Here is a 16,989-nt window from a genome sequence, read left to right on the forward strand (position 1 = left end):
ATAATTTGAAAGATACACAAATTACAGTTACACATGTAACAAAGGACAATGATTCCAAGAACTTTACACTGTATATATTGATGTGCATCAAGATTTTCACGGCTAAGGTCAGTCATGCTCAGGAAAAAAAACAAATCAAAGGCTTTGAACAAATATTCATCATCTATTAAAACAAGTTGAATCTAAAAAATGAGCTCTGGAATACGACTTTGCACTGTCAGGAACTGGACAAGATGACCCAAAAGGGTTTTTTTCCATCTCTAATTTGAAATGCCTTGTAAACTTAAAATCCTACAACATTCAAACCCATGCAAAGATACTATAAATCAGTAAGCTTGAATTTTCAAAGTTCAGATATTTGTTAGTTATTTAAGAGGGGGGAAAGAGGCTTTAGGATTAGGAGTAAAGGATTCCTCCTCCTCACAATCGTTTTTAACCTCAATTTAATGCAATTGATACAAATACAGAAGAATGAATACAGACTTATACATGCACACATGTACTCTCTCAGAGCAGAGACTCAGTCCAAAACCATATTTTGTAGAAAGTTATGTGTTAGGAGATATATGGAAATATAACAGAAGCCATGTTGCAACCTTAACGATTGCAATGGCTGCTAGTGGTTGTTATAATTAACATGTGCATACACACACACACACACACACACACACACACACACACACACATCCACTGACACAATTAATACTGTGGATCAGGAACAGGCTTGTACAGCAGCTGTTTTGCTCCAAATTGCTGGCAGATACTAGTTCAAATGTCAGTGCACCCCACTATGGGAAAAATCACTTCAGTGTAGGGGGTATCGTGCTGAGACAGAGTACATGCAAAGCAGCTCTGACCTATACCTTTCAGTAGAGGTAGGAATGTGACAAGAGAAATGGGGGCAGTTGGGTCTTCTCTATTTCTCATTGAGCGGCAGCTGCAGTATCCTTTGGGGGCCAATGGCAGGCTGTTCTAAGCTACACCAGCAGACTGGCCAACTCAGGATTGGAAGAGGGAACAAAAAAAGTCACATCCCTTAACTGCACTTTGAGCACCTTGGCCATAGCTAAGGAGCTGAGCTGTAGGTATTATGCACATGATACACTGAGCCCCAAAGACATTTTACAAGTATTTTAAAACAGTGGACCAAATTCTGCTGTCATTTACTCCAGTGCAAATGCAGTGTAGCTCTATCAACTTATGCATGGTTATGCCATAAGTATACTAGTGAAAGTAGTAAAATCTCATTATATATTTTGGAAATGTGCAACTACCTGTCTGTCCATTTGTTCAAGAACTCCTCCTAAACGGCAAGAACTAGGACCACCAAATTTGGTATGAAGCTTTCTCTTAACATAACTTAAAGCAAAGTCAGGGTTTGGTTTTGCCAGGATAATGGGATTTGCCTGGAATTCAATTGTTACTCATAAAATGGAAAGGGAGGAGTCTGGCAGGAAGGAGTTATACTGCAGAATGACCACAGGAGGACAATGAGGGGCCACAGATGGGGACTGTAACAGCTATAATTCCATTGGACCAGCAAGAGGCAGGAGTGGAGATTTTGTGTCTGTCTGTTCCCTTACTAGGGGACATGCTCCCCTCCCCTGGCTGTGCCTGTTGGAGCTGCAGCAGCCATGGACAGACACTTCTCACATGGCCCCAAGCTGCTGCAATGAGAGAGATCTGGAGTTTTCCTCTCTCCCCTGGGCATCCTGCATACTGAACCCTCATCCCAACCCCTGAACAATGATTTTCATGAAAAAAAAAAAACCCCAAATCTTATTTGAGTTAAGGACCTGAGCAATGCCGGGTAAATTTTCTAGTTAACAACATACATTATCTAAGGACACTGAAATAAGTTCACTGACCAATAATGGCTGATGGCTGAAGTACATTCACTGCATCTACAAAGGTCTTTGGCACCTGGTCTGGAGGTTGGTGCGTAAATGGTTCTTGATTGGCGTCTACCTTTTGTTCTCGGCCCTACAGATTTAAATTGATTCTGATTGTGAGAAGGAAAGGAAATAAAATGGCAATAAGCACTGTGTTATTCCAAAGGCTTGGGAGACCCTCACCTGAACCAATAGACCATATTTATCAAACATCCATATTTTTTTATACGCCTCTTCTGCAGAAATACCACTTTCCATCATAGCCATAACAATGAGGTTTGCAATCCCAAGAGCAGCCTGGCAGAAAAAGAACAAGTACTTGAAAATAAAGGAAACATCCATAAGTTCAACTTACTAAGAAAATCATTGCACATTTCCATTCACTATGCTAAGAACCAACGATTACTCTCTCTCTCAGAATTATAATTCTGGGGACAAAACCCACCATTGGATGCCTGGGTATATCTTGCTTTATGAAATCCGTGTGGATGAAGTGAGAATCTGGCCCTTTAAAAGTAACCTTCTGTAAATGTTAAAACCAAATTTCAATCTAAACAATAATCTTCTGTAAAGAAGCAATTCCTTTATTTTAATACATTTAATAGGCCCCTCATACACTGAGTTCTGTAAGAAATCACATAGAACACCCATGATCCTTTGTACAGTTCTATGCGGTTTAACTTTTAATTCATGAGAGAGCATTGCAGAACTTACCTCTCCTGCTCCAAGAAACAAAACTTTATGCTCTGTGATTGCTTTCCCAACAACCTTCTGTGCTGCCAGCATTCCTGCTAAGGCCACTGCGGCTGTTCCTACAAAGGAAATGTAACTCTGTCAGAAGAACTGACCAGCCTAACATGACAGAGTATATTTTTAGGAGAAGGTTTTCACACAAATATCAAGAGTCAAAACCAAACATTTTACCCTGAATATCATCGTTGAAGGTGCAATATTTCTCTCTGTATTTTCTTAGAAACCGGAAAGCATTATGATTCCCAAAGTCTTCAAACTGAATAAGTGTGTTGTGGCCATACCTAAAGAATACAGGAAAATATTTTATCAACTGACACAATAAATCAAAACATTCCTATAAATACAGAGTTGTTTGGGGCCAGGTCAACTCTCTTCCTATAAATACAGAGTTGGACTCTTCATGGAAATGGCTACATGCCATCTCTGTCCTACACAAGTATAACACAGAGGACAGGAAACATGCCCGAAGTCAAACACAAAGTCATAGGCAGAACCAGGTCTAGAATTCAGGTCTGCTGATCCATCCATATTTCTGTACTTGACTGCCTTTTCTCCCTATATGACATTTGAAAAGGAAATCATGTGATGTTTTCCATGGCTCACTTCTTGACATATTTCTGAGTAACTAATTCCATTAGTACCATACCTGTCTGTAATGGCTTCCATAAACTCATCAATAAGATCATCATAAAGCTGTGAGCGGTCTCTTTTTTGGTACAGGCCCATGTAAAATGGATCTTTTAACAAGGTCTATAAAATAAACCAAGATAACAGCAGAATGAAACTACTCACTCAATACACACTCTCCAAAGTGTTAAGTAACGTATTTCAGCGACAAAACATCTTGTTAGTCTTTAAAGTGCTACACAGTTCTGTCTTCTGTTTCAGCAATCCAGAGACTGAGAAGGATTTCAGCTCTCTTTCCTTTAGTGGGTATTTTCACAGTTGAGTATCTAGCTAGCCATACTGTAGAAATCCTAGGGTTTTTTATGGCAATTCTCTGGATTTTGTTAGTCACCTATCATTTTTACTCCCTTTCTCTCTCTCCCTCTGCTTTCTTCCCCACTCCATCATATTCACCTGCTTGAACTCTAGTTGCCTTAAATGATAAAGTTTCATGTCTAGCAGAGCTTGCAACTTAACTGGAACTCAAAACAACATGCATGAATCTGAAGTATTTGTGAAAAAGAATTTTTTTGGGGGGGGGCGAGGAGAGATTAGGAAACTTGGGAAACTGGTTAAAATGAAAATGTTAATTAGCTCCTATTTATGCTATTGGCAGTCTCTCCCCCAGATGCCTAATTTGGAGAGATGTTTCAGCACCATCTTAAGTCCTCTCTTTTACAGTTTTGCTAGTAGTTACATACAAATTATTTGCTAAGACACTGGAGTATTGTTTGATGTTGCCTGTAGTGAATCCATCCTCCTGAAACAAAAAGGTCTAACTGGAAACTTTTCACAGCAGGGACTGTGGTCTTCTTCTATGTTTACACAATGGTTAACATCAGGGAGGCCCTGTCTCTGCTTGGGCATTGCTGCAATATAAATAAAATAGATAACAATACTACACTGGAAACACTATGCTTCGCAGACACAGATATAAAGGAAGAAGTTATGAGATTGGCCGATATCGATGGGCACCTGAAAACATTACATCATTGTCCTTACAAATGGGACAAATCAATATTCAGAGTAAAGGTGCTTTAAGAATCTGGTTTGCTCTTCTAGCAGCTTTAAAAAAATCATGTCACCTTGTTCCACTGCTTTGTAGTTGAGACTAGCATTCTGACTAGCAATCCAAATGCACCACTTCACTTTATTTACATAGGGGCTGCTTCTCAGCTATTCAGCATTAAATTAAATTCCTGACGATTTAATATTACACAAAAGATAATTCAATCTTAACAGAGTAGTCATTCAGATATATATGCCCTCTTACAGTACTAAATTTCACTACAAACCACCATTAAAAGTGTTTTCTTTATGGCGGACAAAATACAGTTTAACTTACTTGATTGTCAGTACCAACGTCGATACACACAGGCAGGCATTTATCTGGCCGTATTCCAGCACATGCTGTATACAAACACAGTTTTCCTACAGGAATTCCCATTCCATAGACACCCAGATCTCCAAGACCTAGTATTCTCTCTCCATCAGTTACTACAACAGCCTTAAAATTACACAAAGAATAAAAGTAAACTTTGGTAATTGAGGACATAAAGGATAAAGCAATATTGCACAAAACTTGTCCTGGCAAAATGAAGCATTAAAACAAATTAATATTAGCATGCAAAAAATTTATTCTCTCTAGTGACACCACTTAAGAACTAAGAGCAAATACACAAGGTTACCTCAGTATCTGCAGTGTTCCCCTTTACTTGTCTAAGGTGATCACAGGAATCACCTATCTTGCTGCAAATCAGTGGTCTCCAACCTTTTTACATCCAAGATCACTTTTTAAATCTCAGAACAGGTGAAGATCTACCGCCACGCCCCTTCCTCTCTATTCTCCTCCTGTCCATCACTTGCTGTCCCCAGCCCTTACTGACACACACTTATAAACAGTTTATTTTTAAATTATGCAATACATACAATTAAAATCAGGTGTTTATAGTTATGAAATAAATGGTCTGTTTTTTATTCATGCTATTTAAATCTAAAATGAAGCATTTATAATTATACATTTTGCGGGGACAGAGTTCTGCGGCTGGGGGCAGGGGAGAGGGAACAGGGTGCTGGGAGGGCTGAGGACAGGGTTCTGCAGCAGGGGACAGAGTGCCAGTGGGGACAGAGTTCGGGGAATGGGGACGGGAGTGGGGACAGAGTTCGGGGAGTGGGGACGGGAGTGGGGACAGAGTTCTGAAGCTGGGGACAGGGGAATTGGGACAGAGTTCGGGGAGTGGGGACAGGAATGGGTACAGAGTTCTGTGGCTGGGGCCAGGGCAGTGGGGACAGCATTCTGTGGCTGGGGAGTGGGGTGCCAGTGGAGGCAGAGAGTCCCCTGCATCTCCCTCCTCCCAGGATTCTCCCCTCCCCTCAGGGAAACCAGCCCATGACTGCCCCGGGGCCGATGCCCCCCCCCGCGTAGGGAAGCCCCACGCGCGCGTGCCTGCCCAGGGTGCCGACCCCCCCACCCGCACAGGGAAACCCCGCGCGCACCTGCCCCGGGGCAAACCAGTGCAGGGAAACCCCGCGCGCACTTGACCCGGCGCCTACCCCCCTGCGCAGGGAAGTCCCCCCCCCCCACGCAGAGAAGCCCTGCGCGCGCTTGTCCCGGCGCCAACGCCCCCCCGCGCAGGGAAGCCCCGGGTGCACGCCTGCCCCAGGGCCAAACCCCCACCCCACACGCGCGTGCCGGGAAACCCCCTGCACGCTGACTCACCCCTCAAGGTAAGTAGTGGGGCTTCTCGGGGGTGGGAGGGAAATGGGGGCGGGGCAGACAGGATGCCTTGCGAGCGACTGGTCAAGGCCTCGCAATTGACCAGTAGCTCGTGATCGACCTGTTGGTGATCATGGCTGTAAGGCAGCTAACAAGTTTTTAAATACCATCACTGTAAATATACTTTGTACTTCCATTAAAGTTACTGGAAAGTGTTTTGAGATCCTCCAGTGGATTTAACCTCAGAACACTTCCTCAATTTAAAAAATGAGCAAACAGACAGAGTTTTGTTCAAGGTTGTACAAAAAGTTTGTGGCAGAACTGGGAAGAGAACCCAGGTCTCCCAATTTCCAGTTCTATCCCTTAACCCTAAAACAACCACAGCAGGTACTTCAGAGAAAGATGGGCATACTAAGAAACAAACCTCAAAAGCCTCACCAAATCGAACAGTCATTTGTCAATTTTATTCTAGATCGTGAGGGACCACAATTGGCATAGGAAACACTGCTGATCTTCAGTTTTCATGCTGTAGATCTTGAATGCTAAAGCTTGGATTCAGAGCAGTGTTTCTCAAAGTGGTCCACGAAACCACTCTGAGAAACCTGCTAATTGGCTGTTCCAGAATGTCTATTTATCAGCTCAGCAGCCACAAAGCCTCTTGGCTCCCATTGGCTTCATTTCACTGTTTGCAGCCAAAGGGAGCTGTGGGAAGCAGCATGGGCCAAGCCCCCGTTGGCTACAAATGGCACACTGGAGCCAATGGGAGCTGTGAGGCTCCGTGGCTGCAAAGCCAGTAAATAAACACACTGGAGCGGCTAGTTAGCAGGTTTCTCAGAGTGGTTTCGCGGACCACTTTGAGAAACACTGATTTGGAGTACTACTCCACACATCTGGATGCACATAACTGTTAAATATGATATAAAGCTATCACTGTCATACAATTGCCCTGAATGCATTATTTAGCACCAGCATATCTCTCCATAAAACTATCCACTTTTTTAAAAGATGAATTGGGATTCAAAAAGAAAAAGACAATTAGAAAAAGGAGTACTGTGGCAGTAATACCTTAACATCAGTTTCTGGCCAGTTGTCCACAATTGACCTGATATGACCTCTGTCTGAGATAGAAATAAACAATCCTCTGAAACAAAATCAGAATGGAAACACTTTTATATCTGATAATTAAAACTTTAAGATCGTGTTTTGCAAAGCAGAATTGAAGACTACATTTTTTGTTTAATTAATTCTAAGTTATGCAAATGTTTACACAAAATAATATTAAAAAGCGATAAAGAATTAGTGTTATAATTAAGTCTATACAACCAAGATAACATACTGGATTAAAAACATAACTGTAGAGTAATACAATTGTTCACAGGAAAACCTGGATTCTGTACTGCCATGAGTCAGTCTGAGTCACACACCCAGGTCAAAGTGACCCTAAAGCTTGTGCCAGCTGCCATGGCAGTATGACACATCTCCCAAATAGATGGCAGATCAGTATAGAATTGGTGCATCAATTCTTCTGCCACCCACTTCCCTGCTCTTGATGCAGGCAGTAGCTGGAAGAAGGGGGCATGGCTAGAGCTTCCTTATGGCCCACTGAATTCTGGCTGCCATATCAGCCACTGACTTAACTCAGAGCTGTTTTCAGGCTTTTTTAAATGACAGGTGGACTGGCCAAACCTAGCAAACATCTGATCCAAGATCAGAAGAATGAAAAAGTCAGCTTTATGCTACCATCATGAGCTAAGCACTCCTTAGCCACAGACAAAGAGTGAGCCTTTTACTTTCAATATACCGAAATCTGCACATTAAAGTTTGCCATATAAATTCTGAATTGCAGGAGAAATAAAAATCATGCTTAAGAAAATTACTTGCACTTATTTAAAAAATAAAATTACTGGCCTTACTTTGGTCTCCTAAAGATATGTCCATATTGGGAACAGGCTAAACCTACTGTTGGTGTATAAACTATTGGCATTAATCTCTCAATATCATCCTGTAATATCCTGTAAAATAACTTTTCATTTCGCTCTTGGATTCCCATTATGTAGATATACCTGTAATCAAACAAGAAAACAAAGCAAAAGATTAATTAGGTTAAAATGTTTTGCATCTATCTATATAGAAACATATAGCATGAAATGTCGAGGCATGAACCAAAATGCTTTATTTTTTTTCTAGTTCATGAATTTCTTTCTCTGACCTAGCCTTGAAAAATTGATGTAAATTGGAGAATATACAATTAAACAACAACATCTAAGTACAAATATTGGATAATATACTGAGCTATGTATAGTAACACACCAACCTTTCCATATACACTATGATAGGAGATCAACCTCCCCTCCCCTTTCACAACTGACTTGCACTGTAAAGGTTGATTAATTTTCTTGGGGCTCCTAATGTTAGGATTTCCTATCATCGTTCTTTTTTAAATGAAAAGTTTCCACATTGTGAATTTTTGAACACTAACCAGAATCTCATGTAGGTCCTATGATAAACAAAGGAGTATAATATACTCTCGTGAAGTCATTCTGCCGCTCTACTCTGCACTAGTTAGGCCTCAGCTGGAGTACTGTGTCCAGTTCTGGGCGCCACATTTCAAGAAAGATGTGGAGAAATTGGAAAGGGTACAGAGAAGAGCGACAAGAATGATTAAAGGTCTAGAGAACATGACCTATGAAGCCAGGCTTCATGAACTGGGCTTGTTTAGTTTGGAAAAAAGAAGATTAAGGGGGGACGTGATAGCGGTTTTCAAATATCTAAAAGGGTGTCACAAGGAGGAAGGAGAAAATTTGTTCCTCTTGGTTTCTGAGGACAGGACAAGGAGTAATGTGCTTAAGGTGCAGCAAGGGAGGTTTAGATTGGACATTAGGAAAAAATTCCTAACTGTCAGGGTGGTCAAATATTGGAATAAATTGCCAAGGGAGGTGGTGGAATCTCCCTCTCTGGAGATATTTAAGAACAGGTTAGATAGACATCTGTCAGGAATGGTGTAGACGGAGCTTGGTCCTGCCTTGAGGGCGGGGGGCTGGACTCGATGACCTCTCGAGGTCCCTTCCAGTCCTATGATTCTATAATGACATTTAATTGTGCAAAAGAAACATTTCATTTGTTCTAATATATGACGGTTGAAAATGGATTTTGGATTTAAGATACAATTTGTAACATGCATAGTTTAGAATGGAAACAAAGTAGCATTCTCCAGATGTTTTTTCCATAGTCATCTGAGGTCAAAATGGAAGTTAGAATACAAAAATACAACATTAATTCAGTTCATTCGGGGTTTGATTCTGCAAACACCACAGATTTTAAATATTGAAATATAAACCCTTGTATCTTTGTTTTCTTTATTGCAGTTTAGATTCTAAAGACATTTGTAAGGGTTCATTGGGACAGTCCCAGAAGTATTCCTAATGAAACTATTTCATTGTTCCATTCCAACAGACTATGTGATATGGATTCAAGTTACCTTGTTTTATTATCAGTGGACGCAGTAGGAATCTTGATGTGGTCCTAATGTAAATCAACGATAAACCCCAAGTCATTTTAGCTTTACACTCACTGGCTTTTAGAATATTGCATCCTACTATAAATCAACAACAATATGACAAGAACTTCAAGCTATTGCAACCAACAGGAGAAGCCTTTTAAAAGGAAAAAGTATTTTCTAGGCTAGAGAGTTAAAAATAAGAAAAAATGCCAAAGGACTAATCATTAAGTGCCTCTGAATTGTCAAAACTAGGGATGTAGGAGACTAGTCAACTATCCAATAAGCAGAAGTTTATTGGACAGTCGACTAGTGATTGACTAGTCACCTCCCCCCCTTGATGCCTCTATCAGCAAGAGGGAGCAAGTGGGGGGTGGTGTGTATGGAAGGAGCAGAAGCAGGTGCTGGAGAAGCCAGCTGAAAAGCTAGTTCATCCCCAGCACCATCTCTGCGGGGGGCAGGGGAGGTAGAGGCACAGCTTAAATAGCATGAGTGGGGACTGAAGCAGTCTGGTTCTGCTGCGATTCTGCTTTTGAAAAGCATTTCAAAGCAGAAGCATTTCAAAAGCATTTGAAAAGTAGAAGCCCCACAGAGAGCTTGGGGCCAGTTCCCCGCTGGTCCTGAGCTCCCTGCGGGGCTTCTGTTTTGAAATGTACAAGAACCCTGCCAAGGCTCTTGTACATTTCAAAGGCTGAGGCACTGCAGGAAGTGCGGGCCAGCAGGATGTCCCCTCTCCCTTCCCCTTCTTCCTCCCCTCGCTGGTTCCATGCTCCCTGCAGGGTTTTCTTGCGCTTGTACATTTCAAAAGGTAGCCCTGCGCTCCCTGAGGGGCTTCTGCTTTCGAACTGTAGCAAGAGCCTGGTAGGGCTCTTGCTACAGTTCAAAAGTGGAGGTGCCCTTAGAGACTAATCAAATAGTCAATGGAAATTCCATCAACTATTCAATTAGTTAACTCATCTAAATTTAACATCTCTAGTCAAAACACCTTTTATTTCCTTTAGACATGACACAATTAAATACTTTATTGTTTCTATGTAATTTTTAAGTCCCAAATTGATTTTCTTTCCCCACATTTTTCAAGGAATTTCTACAAAACTCTGAACAAATTACATATCTAGAACCTGCCACTCAACTCATCCATGTTATAAATTCCTAAAACTTAACAGAAGTGTCGCCAGACATGTAATCGTAATACTTCCATCAAGATGCTATAATGCTAAGGCCTGACCCTGAAATTCTAACTGAGACAAATCTCCTCTGGAAGTAAACAGAAGGTTTGCCTGAGCAAGTACTGCAAGACTGGACATTTCCTTTAAGTATATTCTTTTCCAAACCTCATTACAATTATGGAGTAACACACACATCCCCCTGTAAGGCTATGTCTGCATTACAGAGTTTTTCCGGAATACTGGAGGTATCCCGGAAAATCTCTGCTGCGTCCAGGGAACGCATCCGCTTTTTCGGATCAGTTTCTGAAAAAGCGGGCGCATTCTTTCAGAAGCCCTTTATTCCTTATTTTGTGAGGAATAAGGGCTCTTCCGAAAGAGGAGGTTTTTCCCACATTTGGCCCCATGTAGATGGGCCAAATGTCGGAAAAGCCTCTTCTGAAAAAAGAATCAGAAAAAGGGACGCAAAGTGTGGCTCGCAATTTGCGTTCCTTTTTCTGAAAAAGAACTGCAGTGTAGACATAGCCTACACACAAATCAGCACAAAACATAATTAGCAGCACAAGTGTGGGTGATAAATATAGTTTGTGTTACTTTTACATATAATCTGTCAATTATAAAACCCGCTGGATGCAAAAGACTTGCCTTGATATTATAATAAAATAGATTGTCTCAAGAGTCCTTTAAGCTTGCACTAAACATAGGTAAGAAAAATATTAATTCTTACTTTTCCAAGGGGTCACTCATTTTTGCCAAATTCTTATGGAAGCGTAAGGCTTGAATGTCTTGTGTCTCTATTTTAGGAGGTAAAAGCCCTTGTAGCCCAAGCATTTGTCTTTCCTGTAGTGTAAAAGCCATGCCCTGAAAACAAAAAAGGGGAAAAAAAGTTATTTTATTATTTATTGTTTATCTGCTAATACAGGTATTTTGTTTAAAATTTAAATGTATCTCTATGACTATTCATTTCTATGATGTCCATCACTACAGTTTCTAAGCATCTCACAAATTTTAATAAATTGAGCCTCACTACACTGGTAAGAAGGAATCTGTATCCCCACTTTGCTGTTGAGGAAACCAAGTCACAGTGAAGTAGTTGAGTTCTTGGGCAAATCGTTTAAATCGGTGCCATGAACAAACACAGAACCCAGATCTTTTGCCTTCCAGTTCTGTGCTTTAATCATCTGCACATATATCCTCCTTCAGAGCACCTCTCTCCCTCACTGCATATGCAGAGGGAGATTGCTTTGAAGATATGTTACTTGAAGTGTTACTTGCTTCTTGAAATGTTCCTTTTGTCAGGAAAATTTCCCTGCACACTTCTGATAATTTATGTAGCCAAAATTTATTTGCACTGCCCTCACATCTCTGTTGGGATAGACAGCATCTCAACATGAAGCCTTACTTTTTGTTAAAGATAAAACTGATCCTTAATTTCTTCAACTATAATCACCTATTACAAAAAAAAGCTTTAGCTTCCTCCATCTGTTGAAACAAATTAAGTTTATGAAGGAAAAAAAAGATATAAAACATCTTTAGTTGTACTAATCTCAGATGCATACAAATGTCTATGAGTCCTTAAAACATTTTACTCCTTTAAGAGTAAATGATCTTCCTGATATTTTGCACAGACAACTCTTGGGGTGTATCTAGACTACATGGCTCTGTCGACGGAGCCATGTAAAGTAGTTGACCCAACATAGTCAATGAAGTGGGGATTTAAATAATTCCCGCTTCATTAAAATAAAAATGGCCGCCGTGCTGTGCCGACAAACAGCTAATCCAGCACAGTGCAGCATTCGAGACGCGGATCGGTTGACAAGGCAAGCCTTTGTCGACCGTTCCTGTAAACCTCATTTCATGAGGCAGAAGGGAGCCGTCGACGGAGCCATGTATTCTTGACACACCCTTGCAGGTGAAATTCAAAGTATTTTGGTTAATTCTGCTAGTTGTTGTTTGGTTGGACTTAACCTTCAGGCTGATAGATTTATTGATAGTAAATTATTTATTGAATTTACCTTTTTTTTCTGTTCAAGAGTCATTTGGAAACAGATCCTGATTTCTGCAAATGTACTAGTTTTTCCTCAAGCATTCAAATATTTTATGCAAACAAATTTAAACACAGTTTACTTATTAATTGTTCACTTTGACTAGCTGTAATTTTGTTATTTTAAGACTAAATTCAGCATTTTTTCTTTTCACTCCCTATAGAATACTTTTAATACATTCCATAGAAGTAAACATACCCTGGAAAGTTATGTGAAAACAAGCTATGCAAGTATATACATCAGATAACCACTGTTTTTCTGATGTACCTCATTAATTCATTACTGTGCAGCAGTTCATGTTCTATTACATGACCATCCCTCAAACTCCACATTTATCATCAAAAGAACAGGTGCAGAATCTGAAATTAACTGACAAACAGTAACAATATTTTCACCATATTTTAGGCACTACAAAAGTAAAAGAAACATGAAGATTCCTGATGAAAGGAAAAAAGCACAATCTACACTTCAGAAGGTATAAAAAACATGGTTGAATAACACCTTTAATGTCTAGCCAATTTACGCTGTAACCCTACAGTATATTTAGCTGTGCTATAGTAGTCCAAGCTAATATTTTATCCATAAGCATGCAGCAGTATTCCACCATGAAAACTACATTATCTCTGTCAAAGTTCTTGGTTAGGCCCCTTAAAACAATTTACATAATTGCTACTGATACCTTAAATACTTTGTCATGACATTCTCTTAATTCGCCTGTGTAACTGAATCAATGACCACAAGTTTTCTGGTTCCTTAATAAAAAGCTCATGGCTTGTTTAATATACAGTATATCCTTGTGGTGGATATATACCCTTCATGTGACTTGCTTTTTTTTTCTCTTTCACTTTCTGCCTTTAGACATCCTAGAAGTTCAGTGTTGCTTGAGTTGCTGTAGTGTTAACACGTTGGAATTTATTTTTCAAATGACACTACAATTTCCCACATTGTGTATCTGGACAACTCAAATGAGTCGATCTCTGAAGCCAATGATACAATACTTCAGCTGTTTCTCCTACTGGACCTTTCTCCTCCTTCCCACCTCCCCAAATCAGGATGTGACCATATCCAGCCTAGGACACCATTATCAAGATTCTCCAGGGACCTGCCTTCACTTGTTTTCTCTCAGATAGCATGCTTTTTGACTAAACCTTTCCCTTCCTTTCCTAATCTCATCCTCTCCTCCTTACAAATCGCCTCACAAGTGATGATTACCCTCAGTCCACGGTAATTTGAATAGGAGCAGAAGAGCCTACACATCTCTTAGCACTCATTCCCTGAGAGTCATTTTCTCTACTTAACCACAGCCTCTCTCCATTTGTTTGAGGTGTCCTTCTCCACTGCTCTCTCCCTTGACTTTCACCTCCATTAGTGTCCTAATCCTCTTTCCAAGAGATCCAAGAGCATCCTTTCAAGACTGTATGCCCAGGGCAGGAACTGTTTTCTTCCTGTGTAATGGAAATCACCTCACACAGCGGCGGAAACCACAATCTAACTAGTCTTCTACTGATCATTACAACATACTGCTTCAGAACCAAAAGCAGCACTTTGTTCTCTTGTTGAGACCCATCTAGTGAATCCACGGGCACATCTGTGCATTCTGTACTGTGCCTTAAATCCATAAACTCTTTGGCATAGGAACCTGTTCATACTCTGGCCTTTCTATCTGACAACTCCTACGCTAACCGAATGGTGATGTACAAGTGAGCCTTATTACAATGTACTCATCCGCTCACATGAAGGTGACCAGGTAACAAGGTTCCCAGTAAATTGTGCCCCTGCATCGGTGCGCAGCTCCTTTCTGAGTTCTGCACAGAGGTTCAGAGCTCCCACACAGGCAGGGAGCTCAGCTGACCGGCTAAGGAAGGTGGGGGCGGGACATTTACCCTCTTGGAGGAGCAGAAGCAGCAGCAGCAGATGCTGCTGCCTGCTATAAATAGAGAAGCTGGCTCCAGCCTCTACTACAGGGCTGGGCAAAAATGATCTGTAGGCTGGATCCTGCTGCGAGAGCCTCAGCCATTTCCCTGTCTGCCCCACACCCACTCAACACTCAGGAAAGCTAGGTGCAGGGCCATGTGTGTGTTTCTGAACGCTGAGCGCCTGGAGGGAGGGAAGACAGGCTTCTCATGCTGCCCCTGTCCCCAGTAGTTCCCATTAGCCAGTTTCAACCAATATCAGCTGCCTGTTTGCAGAAGAGGCAGCATGTGAAGTGCCCCTCATCCCCAGGGGCTCACAGCATTCAGTTTAGAGCAATAAACATGGCTCCTGCAGCTCTCCTGAGTATGTACAGGGGCTGAAAGGCAAGGACCCTGGCTAAGGAACCTGCTGGGCTACTGGCTTGGATCTAGATAAGGGCACCCCCTCCCCCAACCCCTTGCCTCCCTTCTGCCCTCCTACCCCATCCCATGTAACCCAAACCTTCTGCACCCCGCACCAGCCCCCAGTCACCTTCCCAGACACTGCATCCCCTCCTACACTCCTCCTTGGGTCACAACCCTCCCCCCCAAGACAGACTTTGCACCCCAATCTGCTATCCCTGGTTACAGCCCAAATCCCTGCACCCACGCCCTGCCACCCAGCCCCCACTCTCCAAGTCACAACCCCATCCTAGGCCCTGCACTGCTCCTTACTCCAGTCTGTTGCCCCAGGTCATGATCCCCTACTTCACCCACACTCCCTCTCAGATCCCACACACCAATCCTTTATCCCAAGCTCCCTTCTGCACCCAACCTCCATCCCACATGCCCACACCTCCTCCATTAATATAATGGAAGCGTGTGGCCCTTGACTACTTACCAAATTCTTGGAGTGGCCTCCCAATCAAAAATTATTGCCCACCCCTGTGTTAATGGCTTAAGGTAAGAAAGAAAAAGATTCTTTTAACAGAATTTTTTTGAGAGTTGCAGAGAACTAAAACTCTGATGTTAATGATTTTTTTAAAATTCTGTGTTACTAATTAATACATGGTAAATTGTGTTGCATTAAGGCCAGATCTTTGCTATCTGGTAGAGTTCTGGCTCTCATGAGTCAGAAGCAGCAAGTACTAGGTGTGATGCTAGTTGTTTTGTAGGATGAAATCTTATTTGCAAGATCTATGAAACATGCATCTGTGTATTAGAAAGGATGAGGACGTATGTTCTCCAAGGTCTCAGAGGGGTAGCCGGGTTAGTCTGTAACTAAAACAAACTTAAAAACAATGGTTCTGCGGCACGTTAAACCAACAAAAATATATAAATAGTATTATAAGCTTTGGTGGGCACAACCCATTTCTTCAGCCAAAGGTAGTGTTAATTTTATTTTTATTTTATTTCATATTAAATAATCATAAGCATTGCTCCTTGATAATTATCTCTTATTTTAAATATATTTTCTTCCACACACATGGACTATTTAAAATATATATTTATATCTATGGTTTGTTTGTACTGGTGGGTGCACATTCACATGCTACCTCAATATTGGTGTAGCGCATAAGAAATTTCAACCTACCCAAAAGAAAATTCAACCTACCCAACGATGGAAAATCTTAGAGGGACCACTTCCAGGTAAGCAAAATTCTGCAAAATGGATGATGTTAAGACCAGTAGGAAAGAAGGGTTGGCATTTTTTTAGCAGGAGGGAGGAGAATGGAGGAAACCAATATGTGAAAATATACTGATTTTTTTAAATTATTACCAGTCGTAATAATTTGGTTGGGTGAATACATTTTGTACCAGGGCTGATAAATGTTCATGACCATTTTGCAAAATTAATATAAATAATTATTATTAATTATAATTCATTTAAAGTTTCTGATGATGTGTAAATGCAGGATGCACCAGACCTTCGTTAAACTCTCATTTTCTAAACCTGGTATTTCTTCCAAAACATAAAATAAAAGCCTCTTTAGATTTAGTAGCTTAATATCACAGAGAGCTCTCATTTTACTATTAAACTACTTCCATAAAATTTTACTACACATTAATATAGTTTAAAATATTCTCATTAAAGATAAAACTCAGTTATACTTATCAGAATGGATGACTACAGCACATTTTGTGATGAATAGTGTATTTTTGTGTCATGAGTGGGCTGTTCCTCAGTTCCCCATCTATCAAAAGCAGGTAATAGCACTTCCCTACCTTCCAGGGATGCTGTACGGATGAATCCATTAAAATTATGAAGTGTTTTGAGATCTATTGATGGGAAGAGCTATAGAAGAACTCGGAGTCATGTGCTTTAATTGTGCTTGGCTGTTTACTTGCTAACTCATAAAGTT

General features: G+C 41.0%; 1 protein-coding gene across 1 annotated transcript in view; it reads right to left on the reverse strand.

The window, feature by feature from the left end:
* Window positions 1–16,989, reverse strand: part of ME2 (malic enzyme 2) — a 47,874-nt gene that overhangs the window by 15,244 nt on the left and 15,641 nt on the right. Inside the window, exons 3-11 of the mRNA XM_075932656.2 lie at window positions 11,417–11,550; window positions 7,941–8,090; window positions 7,093–7,168; window positions 4,657–4,818; window positions 3,292–3,395; window positions 2,817–2,926; window positions 2,607–2,704; window positions 2,076–2,189; window positions 1,869–1,983 (exon numbers count right to left, since the gene is read on the reverse strand). Of these exons, the coding sequence (XP_075788771.2) occupies window positions 1,869–1,983; window positions 2,076–2,189; window positions 2,607–2,704; window positions 2,817–2,926; window positions 3,292–3,395; window positions 4,657–4,818; window positions 7,093–7,168; window positions 7,941–8,090; window positions 11,417–11,550 (1,063 nt within the window). The remainder of the gene's footprint in view (window positions 1–1,868; window positions 1,984–2,075; window positions 2,190–2,606; window positions 2,705–2,816; window positions 2,927–3,291; window positions 3,396–4,656; window positions 4,819–7,092; window positions 7,169–7,940; window positions 8,091–11,416; window positions 11,551–16,989) is intronic.

Source organism: Pelodiscus sinensis, chromosome 6 (genome assembly GCF_052426305.1).
Source record: "Pelodiscus sinensis isolate ZL-2025 chromosome 6, ASM5242630v1, whole genome shotgun sequence".
NCBI classification, from domain to species: domain Eukaryota; kingdom Metazoa; phylum Chordata; order Testudines; family Trionychidae; genus Pelodiscus; species Pelodiscus sinensis.